The 12,301-nt window shown below is 38.9% G+C and overlaps 1 protein-coding gene across 1 annotated transcript in view; it reads left to right on the top strand.

Moving 5' to 3' along the window:
* The window catches only part of PCSK5 (proprotein convertase subtilisin/kexin type 5), a gene marked incomplete at both ends in the record, with an annotated part of 197,944 nt that overhangs the window by 171,094 nt on the left and 14,549 nt on the right, over positions 1-12,301 (top strand). The window contains one exon of the mRNA XM_079548178.1: positions 5,356-5,492. Within this exon, the coding sequence (XP_079404304.1) occupies positions 5,356-5,492 (137 nt within the window). The remainder of the gene's footprint in view (positions 1-5,355; positions 5,493-12,301) is intronic.

Raw genomic sequence — 12,301 nt, 5'->3', positions numbered from 1 at the left:
CCTACTGAGAGTTAATCTGTTTAAATCAGTTTGGGCTGTCTGTGGCTCTTTAGGGGCTAGAACTCCCAGGGGGACAGGTGGTTGAACCCAGCGTAGAAGAGCCATTTTGAAGAGAATAGTTGACCAAAGCATTTGAAATTGCACAACTCTGTACTCTTTTCAAGATATAAGTTCACTTTAAGTCTTGTGGCCAATTAGACCAGTAGGCAAGGACAGCTTGCCTGTCAGGCTGCCAATTTAGTAGGCTGGAGCCCATCATAAATACAGACTGCTGTAACAGAGGAGAAAATAGCCTTATTTTGCCAGCTACTGCACTGCTTGCAGACCCAGCCACCAGCTTGTGCAGGGTGTATGTTTCCTGGCTCTCAATGTCATCAACTGAATATATACAGCATGGCTGTCAGTCAGATCAGTCAGATGCAGCTGCAGTTTCTGGGATGAGAAATAGACCTGGATATTAAAAACAGACTTTTATGTGTTTACCTCTTACTGTTGTGAGGAAGGATTGTGGTATCACCAAATAGATCCCCACCCTAACTGCCTTTTCTCACACAAAACCAATTTGCTTCACTAATTAAAACAAAATCTACTTTTTGTGCATTTTGTATCTTGGAAATTTTCTGATAATAATTTAAACTTTTTTTTTTTTAACTCTTGTACATTTAGCTCAGAGACTTTCATGTTCTCAATTTTGGAGTCTCTTTAAAGCGACTAATTGTCACTCGTGAAAATTGGCTTACAAATGAATATTTCTGTTTGAAGTTACTTTCTTAAGCAGAAAGGCAATGTAATTTCTAGGCTGAGTGGATGGTAGTGAAAGAAGCCAAGACTCTTAATTTATTTTAAGGAAACAAGTAATTTACTCTACGCCCTGTAAACTTTATGTTCTCATACAGACCTACATATGGTGCGTACAGAGTATATTAAATTATTTCTGATAAAAGTCATTATCTTTAAATGCAATGCTATTCACTGTATCAGCAGCCCAAAATTAATTTCTCTGAATATAGATGGTCATAAAAGCACACCCTCTTTAGCTTGAATTGCCTTACCAAGAAAGGTCACCAGAGCAGTTCTGGTGTACTGTTGTGATTGTGTCTGACAAACCTGATTTCATTCTATGACAAGGTGACCCACTTAGTGGATGAAGGTAAGGCAGTTGATGTGGTCTACCTGGACTTCAGTAAAGCTTTTGACACTGTCCCCCACAACACTGTCTAGAAGACGATGGGTTTGGATGGGCATACGCTCCACTGGGTGAAACACTGGCTGGATGGCTGGGCCCAAAGAGTTGTGGTCAGTGGAGCTAAATCCAGTTGGCAGCTGGTCATGAGAGGTGTCCCCCAGGGCTCAGTACTGGAGCCGCTTCTATTTAACATCTTTATTAATGATCTTGATGAGGGGGATTGAGTGCAGTAAGTTTGCAGGCGACACCAAGTTGGGAGGGAGTATTGATCTGCCAGAGGGGAGGAGGGCACTGCAGAGGTGCCTGGATAGACTGGATCGATGCGCCAAGGTTAACTGTATGAGTTTCAATAGAGCCAAGTGTCGGGTCCTGCATTTTGGTCACAACAACAACAGGCAACCCAGCAGGCTTGGGGAGGAGTGACTGGAAAGCTGCCTGACGGAAAGGGACCTTGGTGTACTGATGGGCAGTCAGCTGAATATGAGCCAGCATTGTGCCCAGGTGGCCAAGAAGGCCAATGGCAGCCTGGCTTCAGGAACGGTGTGGTGAGCAGGACTAAGGAAGTAATCCTACCCTTGTACTCAATAGTAAGGCCAGTTGGCCAGTTGAAAGGGTTGTTAAGCACTGGAATAGGCTCCCCATGGAGGTGGTTGAGTCACCATCCCTGAATGTGTTTAAAAACTGTTTGGATGTGGTACTCAGGGACGTGATTTAGCAGAGCTTTATTAGAGCTACAGTGGTATGGTTAGGTCATGGTTAGACTCAGTGTTCCTTAAGTCTTTTCCAACCTGAGTGATTCTATGATTCTTTGTCAATAAGTTATGAAGAATCAAATGCTGTCTCTCAGTTTCGTACTTATAAGTGTGTTGCATACATAAGTGTAAGTGTTGCAGTCACTGGATTGTTTTAAGTATCTTGTTAACTAAAACAATAATTAATCATGCCACATATTAATAATTCTCTTGTTCACAATCAACTATGTGTATTTCCTTGTTATGAGTTTTGACTAGGCATCAGTCTGACAAATAACAAAATCAGTTAACAATCTGGACTGGCTCCAGACTTCAGACTCCTTAAAATAAGCTGTCTGATACGTTTTCTTTTTTTAATCCAAAAAAATGCACCTGACAGTTTTGTAAGTACTTCAGTGATTTCATCCTTTCGTTAACTTCTCTGAAGGGGAAATTTTACTATGTTTTTTTCTGAGAGTTTCATGTGTAAACAGAGCAACACAAAAATACTTGGACCTTTGAGTTGATATAACTTGCAGATAGCCTTAGACTCCTATCTTGCTACTAATTTTAACTCGTTTTTTTTATGTCTGTAGCTTTTTAACTCATTTCCAGAAGCGAAACTCATACATTAAAATATGATATTTTAAATCTTACATAATAAACCACTGCTGTAAAACACCACTCATTGCCTTATTGTGCACACATTCACTGTTTGATCTCCATAAATGTTCAGCATGTGTCAATGAATGTCACTTCTGCATGGAGGAATTCAGCCTCTACTGCCATACTACCGACATCTGCCTCTGGAGCAGATGTATTATATTGACCCTCTGTGGGTCAATATAATAAAATAGGAAGCATTACTTTTAGAGCAGCCCTCATAGAGCCTACAATATAATTGTACAGAATTGATATAATATACTACGTAATTTAGCTGTCATATTGTCAAAGAGGAATATTGCTGCTTTGACTGATTGTTAGCATATTCAGAAATTAGTATATTAGCTGTCAGCGAAATGCCATATGACAATTTGACTAACTGTTGGAAATAACCTACATAATGATTTAATTTAAACACAGCCACATGCAAACACTGGGTAGTGACTGAATAATAATTTCTACCCTTTCAGTAAATGACGTGTGCCATATGTTTGTGAAATTTGCTGTATTCAAACAACTGAATTAACAGTGACATGGAACAGGCTAATTTCTGATGGCAGAATGTATATATGTATATATATTTATATATGTTTATACTGGATTGTGAGAAGAAAATTTCAACCATTTATCAGTGAAAATGAATTCTAGTTTTAAAGATATATATCTATTTCAATTTAAGGAGTACTGTTGTAAGCATTCATTTAAACTGGAAAAGGGTTGTATATGTGAAAGTGAAAATCAGATGTGTACTGAGTGTGTATATAAGGTGCTCCGTGCATACAGTTCCATACAAGGCATATTCAAGTGAGGACTGTGTCTGTAGGCCCACAGCAAATCTGGCCCCATTCCTTTGATCGACCGGTTTTCAGCAAGAGATATCAAAATTTATTGACATCCAGATTGAGTGTTTTTACAAGAAACTGACATATACAGTGCTTTTAAACTACTTTCCTTTCCCATTGTTTGCTTGTTCACTTACACAGTCTTCTGAGACTAGAGCTTGAGATGTACTTAGAAATGAACAGTAAGGAATCAAGTTATTGTAAAATATTGTGTACTTTTGTACACTTTTACATCTTTACTCTTTAGTAGGGAAATATTGGTGATAGGTGTCTAGTTGGACTAGATGATCTTGGAGCTCTTTACCAACCTTGGTGATTCTGTGATTTTATGATTCTGGATTTTTCTTCATTTCCATTGAAAGGAGGTTTTCAATTGACTGGAATTTCTACTGTAGGGAGCATTTTTTATCAGAAATGTTTAAACATTGCTTTCAACAGTAAGACTTTCACAGTAAGAACCAAGGTAAAATAATGAAAAATACATAAATACATATATGCACATATATGTATATTTATTTTTTTCAGTGCTGAGCTGCGATTAGATCTTACCTTCCATCCAAGTCTTTGGAATACCAGACAAAACACTTTGAGCTCTGAATAGAAGTCCAAATTCTCTTGTGACTTTCCATACTTTTATTAATTCCAGTTTTAGGTAACAAAATATGGCCAATCCACTCTCTCCTTCCCTCATCAGATTAGCACCATTTTGCAGATTCTGAAATGGGCCACTGTACAAGAATCTGTTATAACCAGGCCTGAGTTTCAAACTCTTCACCCAAGATCTCAGTAATTACAGTAATGTTAGTTAGAAAAAACCATCAGATGACATTAGTCTTTCAATTTTTACTCAAACTACTTAGATCATTCCAAAAGTAATGCCCCCATTTTATCTCCTTGGAAATTACAACAGATACAAAGAAAACAATAATGTTTGATAGAGGAAATTCTCAGCTACTGAAGACTATTTTTCAACATAGCCATCACAGTTAGCTGTGCATTTTTGCAAACAAGAGCCTGCATATTGCTATTGTAAAAATCTGCACCACTGAAGGCGACCTACTGTCACCATCATCACTGCTATAATGCACCATCCACTGCCTCACTGTGCTGACATCCACTGTTTGATCTCCATAAATGACTAGGAAGTGTTAATGAATGTCAGTGGGCGCAATCTTTTCCACATGGAGAAATTCAGTGATACAAGTTTGCTTCACCTGCGCTTCCATGTCAAACACCATTCTATTATACTGCCCCTCTACTGCCATCTGTCTCATAGGAACAAAATGTAATAGAATATTGTTAGGAAGGTTAAACCTCTGCTGCAATACCACCAACATCAGCCACTGGTGTTCTGGGTCAGCATAACAGGATAGGAGGTATTACTTTCAGAGCAGCTCTCATGTAGCCTGTCAAGTATAGAGTGATAATTTGATCATTTAAGATTGGAGACCAATGTTTCTGTTACATTTGATTTTCTATAAGGAGTTGCATATATTGATCTGTAATACTGTCTTGTTCACTCCATCATTTTTATTTTTTTAATTCCCTTTTATGTATTCCAATCCAAAGTGAAAAATGAGTGTTACAGAAATTTTCCAGTGTACAAGTTTGTTTTCACCTCGTGCTGTATGTTATGCACTTTTCCCAGGAGACAAGGATCATATTAAACTGAAGTAATGATTTTTTTTGTAGTGAAATCTCTTTCCATTCTTTCATGTCATGATAAATGATTACATGTAAAGAACCTCCTCCACCAAAAAAGTAAGGAAACTCTTGAATGTACTTCAAAGATATGTGGGAAGACCATCTTGAATAACATTATGTATAGGCACAGATGAATTATCTGGCTTACTAGCATGTCATTCAGTAGTCTGCATAGTTGGACTCCTTGAATATTGTAGTTCACTTAATATAATGTCGTGATTTATTGCAGGCTATTTGATCATTCCATGGAAGGATTCAAAAACTGGGAGTTTATGACTACTCACTGCTGGAGTGAAAAAGCAGCAGGTGATTGGATCTTGGAAATCTGTGACACGCCATCTCAGCTGAGAAATTTCAAGACTCCAGGTATGAATCTGACCTTTTTTGGGGCTCAATGAATTTAGAAGGATGTTTGCAGTTGTTAATAACGCCTTGACTGTTTTCCATCATTTATATATGCCTGCAATATCTAATAGTGTGAAGATGAGCGTGAAGGCAGGACTTTGAAGAGAATCATAGATTCATAAAATGGCTTGGGTTAGGAGGGACCTTAAAGATCATCCAGTTGCAGCCTCTTGCCATGGCAATGGTTGCCAACCACTATCTAGGTCTTCAGGAGGGCAGACTTGGAACTATTCTGAACACTGGTAAGGAGAGTCCCTTGGGATTCAGTCTTGAAGGGTAAAGGGGTCCAGGAAGGCTGACCAGTCCTTAAGAAGGAAGTCTTAAAGGCATAGGAGCAGGCTATCCCTCTGTGCCTTAAGATGAACCAGGGGGAAGAAGACCAGCGTAGGTAAACAGGAAGCTTCTCCTGAGGCTCCGGGAGAAAGAGAATCTACCTTTTGTGGATCAAAGAACGAGCAACTTGGAGAGAGTACAAAGAAATTGTTAGGATACGCAGGGAGAAAATTAGAAAGGCAAAAGCCCAATTTGAACTCAGCTTGGCCACTGGAGTAAAAGAGAACAAAAAATGTTTTTACAAATGTATTAACAGCAAGAGGAGAGCTAAGGAGAATATCAATCCTTTACTAGATGCAGGGAAATGACTACTAAGGATAAGGAAAGGGCAGAGGTTCTCAGTGCCTTCTTTACATCTGTCTTTAAAAGTCAGACCTGTAAGTCTCAGATGGGGAGCAGAATAAACACCCCATGATGCAGGTAGAGACAGAGACCTTCTACTCCACCTACTCCACTACTTCACTGTCACAAGTGCATGGGGCCAGATGGAATCCACCCAAGGGTGTTGAGGGAACTGGTGGAGGTGATTGCTGGAGAGGTCTCAGAAGATTGGAGGCTTGCCAGTGTGACTGCCATCAACAGGAAGGGTCATAAGGAAGATCCAGGGAACTGCAGGCCCATGAGCATGACCTCAGTGCCAGGAAAGGTTATGGAACAGATAATCTTGAGGGAGATCACATGGCATGTGAGATGACACGTTCACAAAAGTCAGGTCCTGCTTGATGAACCTGATCTCCTACGATCAAGTAACTTGCCTGGTGGATGAGGGAAAGGCTGTTGATGTAGTCTACCTAGACTTCAGCAAATCTTTTGACATGGTGTCTTTTGACACTATATTCTCTTGGAGAAGCAGGCACCCCGTGGCTTGAACAGGTACACTCTGCGGGGAGTACCACAGGAGAGATGCTCCAGCCCACTGATCATCTTTTTGGCCTCCTGTGAACCTGCTCTAACAGCTTCACACCTTTCTTGGATGTGGAGACCCTCCATCTGAGCACAGTACTAGAGGTGGGGCTACAGAAGGGCAGAACAGAAGAAGCCAGTCTTCTCCCTTGCCTGGCTGACCACCCTTCTTTTTGAAGCACCCAGGTTAGATTTGGCTTTCTAGGCTGCAAGTTCACACAGATGGCTTACATCAAGCTTTTCATCCACCAGAACCCCTAAATTCTTCTTCACCATGCTGCTCTCAATGAGCTCTTCTCTCTGAAGTATACCATTCATCACTAGCTTCCACCTGGGCATAAAACCATCAACTACAGACCTCTGGTTGTGACATTACAACCAATTCCTTATCCCCTGAATAATCTAAGCTTAGAAACCATATTTTTTCCAATTTAGAAATAAGAATGTGATATAGGACCTTATCAAAGGCCTTGCAGAAGTCCAGGTAGATGACATCAGTTGTCCTTCCTTTGTCCACTGAAACCATCACTCCATCATAGAAGGCCACCAGATTGGCCAGGTATGATCTGCCTTTGGTGAAGCCTCACTCATATTGCTTCTTCATCTTGCATGTATCTGAACCTGTCTTCCAAAAGGAACTGTTCCGTGATCTCCCAGGCAGAGAGGTGAGACTGCTGGCCTGTAGCTTCCCTGATCTTCCTTTGGATTTCCTTCTTAAAAATGGGAGTGGTTTCCCTTTTTCCAGCCACTGAGAACTTTCTGAATACAACAGAGAGTGGCTTGGCAACAACATCAGCTAGTTCCCTCAGGACTCCAGGATGCCATGTCCTACGAGGGCCATAGTCTGCTATGTGTTCAGTTTCAAGAGGTTGCTCTTCTCTTACAATAGGAGGAATTTTGGTCCCCCAAACCTTGCTTAGATGTTCAGGGACATGAGAGATGTCTGACAGGCACTGAGTACTGAGGCAAAGAACTTGCTGAGTACTTCAGCCTTGTTGATGTTCATTTTTGCCATATTTTCCTTTCATATTTTTCAGAGGGAGTGCACTCGCTTTGGCTTGTCTCTTTTGACCAATGTGTTTGAACAATCACTTCTTGTTGTTTTTTACATCTCCCATAAAGTTCAGTTCCGTTTGTGCCTTGGCTTTCCTGATCCCATCTCTGCACATCCAGATGGCATGCATGTATTCTTCCCAGGCCGCACATCCCTGCTTCCATTGCCTGTGCATTTCCTCCTTATTTTCAGTTTAACCAACAGCTCAACCTTGCCAATTTTCTGCCTCCTCTGCTTGATAAAAAGCATTATTCTTAATTTAATTTATTGATATGCTCTTCATTTTTATGTTGCTGTTATTTGCTATTTAAGATATGGTTGTCTCTTATTCTGAACGTTCGTCTGATTTCCAAGAAGAACTTCACTTTCTAAAGGGTAAATGGCTGCTTTTTAGCCTTCAGATCTGTTTCCTCAAAGCGTAAATATGGTCTTTGGCCATTTAGAATTAGATCATACCAGATAAGACTACTGTTACTTCTGACAAGATAATAGAGTCAGTGCTTTAATGAAAAGCTAATATTACTAGATTCAATTTTCAAGAATAAAGATAAAAAATGGAAACTGCAAGTGACACATTTGAAAGAAGTTTTGGTATTTCCAATGCAGGCATTTGTTTTCCTGATTGTTGATTACAGTTTTTTCAGACAGTTCTTCCACATAAGCTAGAACAGTCCAGAGTGAAATTTCCAGTTTCTCTCATAGCTGAGACAGAATCCAAGTATTTATTTCCATGTTGCTTTTCTTTGCTTTGTGTTTGATATCCTACTCATAAGAAAAAGAGTAGCATTTATCAGTGTTTATATAAATTGAAAATCTCACTATACAGCAGAAAAAACCTCATGGCTTACTGCACTGGTAGGTTGCATCATACTCCAGCGTGTAGGCAAAATGCTGAGATCTCACAGTTGTCTGCTTACAAACTACTCTTACAAAGAATTTGACATTTTTTGACATTTTGAAACACTCTTCTTCTGCTTTTAATGTCCCTTGTGCTGTTCAGCTTCATTCACCAACTTCAGTATAACTGTTTTGGAAGACATGGAGATTGAGGTAGGAGTTTTCAAAGAGACTTGCAGGAGTAAATGCTTACTTTTGTTTGCTGGTTTTGAGAGATGAATATATAGTTCCCATGGGCCTACCAGAAATTTCAGCCTTAAAAGCCATTTTGAAATACATACTTTGTCTGCAGACAAAAGTAGCAGTTTCTGCATGTATATTGATCATAGTCTTTCCTTTAGAGCTTCACATCAAAGTAAGTAGAAAGCCTTTAGTAAAAACAATCAAAGGGAAAATATCACTTAAACAAGTAAAGATATGAATAAAACAAAGGTAAGAGAGGTATATACAACTGATATATTGGAATTTATTTGTCTCTTACTTCATACTAACGCTTACTCTGAACAGCAAGTCAGAATGTAATCATATTACTTTGGAAGTGACAAATCTAGTTCATTGCTGCTTTCTGATAGCTTAAAATTAATTACTAGAATTCTGCTATAAAATAACATATTTTGGAAAACAATGACATTAGCAGTAGAATTAAATTATAATTCAGTGAACTACAAGATACTTTACATTTCAGCTATGTAGACTCAAAAGGCAGACAGGATTATTTTTATTTTATTTGCTGAAAACGCATTCTGAATTCTGAGAAATAGATGCTAACTTGAAGCCATAAAAATATATCTTTGTCTATATAAGTAAAGAAACAGTGATTAAAATGTGAAATTCTTAAAATCTCCATGCTTTAAAATATGGAAGATTAAGTAATATTGTGTCAATTCAGCTTTGTCCAAGAAATCATTACTTCTGCAACTAGATAGGAAGATGGAATACATTTTCTTTTGTTTTGTTGAATTATTCACATTGGTCAGAAGGCTGTGTGCAGTTCACCTGCTCAAGGTAAACATGTCTCTCTCAGAGGAGACAGTCATGCCGGGAGGGCAGCTCATCCAGGCTCTCCTGCAGCTTGCAAACTCAGTGTGTCTGTTTCCACTGTGACTTGGAAAAAGCTAGGGCACAAGAGGAATTCTAATGTGAGAACACAGTTTTGTCCAGTCTCCTTACTATTCCAAGTGGATAATAGGCCAAACTCAGCTGGGTTTTTACGGTTTTCTTTGTACATAAGTAAACCTTCTCATTTCAATATTATGACAAAATGGAAGTGCTGATTTTCTATCTGAAACATAGATCAGCTTCACACAACTGCAGTTGAAACAGATGGAACTGAATGAGAATTTTAGTTTTTTAGTTCTGCTCTTCATTAGCTGAATTGTGTTCTGTTTAGTGCAGCAGATGGACAGAGAGGCGATCTCTGCTTTTTAAAAAGTCTTTTTGCCTGTCTGGCCACCAAATCAAGCTCTCTTGTTGCTTTTCTCCGTTGTCTGCATATCCTGATTTTTTTCCGAATGCTAAACTAGCAATCTCAACTCATTTTTTTTGTGAAACCTGGTACGTAATGTAGTGTGCAGCAGCCTATTCTGAAGACCAACATAGTCATTGTTATTGTCAAGATGGTTCAACAGCAAACAACTTCTTATTAAAGTAATGAGGTCTCCAAGGTGGTTAGCATTATATATTCAAGTGGTTAACTGTAAGCACAGAGTTTTAAAAAATCCTCATTATCATCCTTCAGAGCTCTGAAAGGAAATAACATTGTCAGTTCTGCAATACTAGCTTCATTTTATCTGCGTCACTCTTTCTTCACCATGGCTTTACATTGATGAAATGTTCTTAGCAAAGTGTCATTCAAAAAAGGTATCTGGCAAAATAGTCATAGACTACATAGAACAAAACTATACTGATTTTTTTGTACATCCAGATAATTTTAAGTGCTTTTGAATTTGATAGAAGAAACAGCATAATTTGATTGTCATAATTTACTAAAAGGAAAACAGACAAAAATCAGTTTTTTTCAACTCAGTCTTGCACTTAGTAATCCTAGAGCAGCTGGAACCTCTGCAGCCTAAAGGACAACTTAGGGTAGACATTTATGCAACTGCGGAACCCAGTGGCTCATCCAGTAGGCATGAAGGAGAGCCAAAGAGCAACACACTTCAGCTGTTGCCCTCTTTTCTGTGCCCTGGCATGCTCTCTACACCGAAACCTAGAACAGAGCCTTTTGAAAACTCTTCATCTGGGCTATCCACCACACATCTTTCATAGCCCTTTTATGTCACCAAATCACCACATACGTTTCCAGCTTTATACTATTCCTACATGCTTCTCTTTCATATGATTCACTGTATAGGTCTTAATAATCTGTTCATTTCTATTCTTTGTATATAATTTTCTCAGTTGTATGGTGGCTAGTTATATGGAGCTGATCATTTTTTGCTTCAGCCTCTGGAAGAAGAGAGGATGTGGAGAAAAGTAAATCTCTTCAGCTGAGCTGAGGAAGAAAGCTCATATGCTCAAGGAATCATACAGGATACTCTTTAGTTTCTTCTTACCACAATGTAAATCACTTCTTTGGATCTTAGGTGTTTATATGCATTTAGATTTCACAGGTTGTGGTCTGGTGGTGAGTTTTAATCCTGGTTCACTGAACAGTATTTAGTAATACATCCCTCAGCTTTCTAGATTTATTCTTACCTCTTAATGAAATTTGTCCAGTAACACGTCAGTTCAGAAAGTTGTGAAAGTGGATGCCATATATTCAGCTGTTTAGTCAGGTTAGAGTTAGTCTATACACTGAACAGGATGTGAACATAAGGTACTTCCATGCAATTTATGGTGCCTGTGTAGCCTGCAGTTCATCAGGCTGATATCGCCATCATGCTTGTTTCTTTGTGTGCATGTGTTTGTTTAAGTATCGAAAGGTCTTATAATTAAGAGCTGAAGTTTTCCTGTAATCAAATTGAGAACAAAGACCCAACATGCCATCATATCCCTGCCCTGGCAAGGCAATGCCACATCTGTTGCCTGTAAAGAATGGCAGGGTCCAGTTCATAAAGCAGTGCATGTGATTTCTGCAATTAATTCTGTAGAATTTATGGAAACGGACTGGTGCTCGCTGTGAAACACTGTACTATACCCTTTCTTTTGCACATATATAACATGGGACCTCTGCTATGTACTAAATACAAGCAGGGTAAGGGATTATTACAGCCAAACAAAACGATGGAAGCAGCCAAAAATGGGAAAAGAAAGATTTTGGCATAAACGTGCGTACTTTGTCTATTCATTATTAAAGAGAGTATATGTACATATAATTGTTTATTGAAATATTTTCATTGTACAAATTAAACCTGCCTTGAGGCGGGCTTCATTTATTTGCTGGCAAGTCACATGAATTTTTTCCTTCTTTATTTACTGAATAGTTCTTAAAAGGCAGCTAATCTCTTGACAGACCCTACATTATTCCTCTTGCTGCTCTTTTGCATTAGGTATGAGGTCAAAGCCCCAAACCTTACTGCCAGTATGTTAGTACAAACCCTTCCAGTAAGTCTGGACACAACAATATTCTGTGCCCAAGAAG

Source organism: Tetrao urogallus (genome assembly GCF_951394365.1).
Source record: "Tetrao urogallus genome assembly, chromosome: Z".
Taxonomy (NCBI): Eukaryota; Metazoa; Chordata; class Aves; order Galliformes; family Phasianidae; genus Tetrao; species Tetrao urogallus.
The sequence above is the reverse complement of the archived record's forward strand: the minus strand, read 5'-3'. Positions and strand labels throughout refer to the sequence as shown.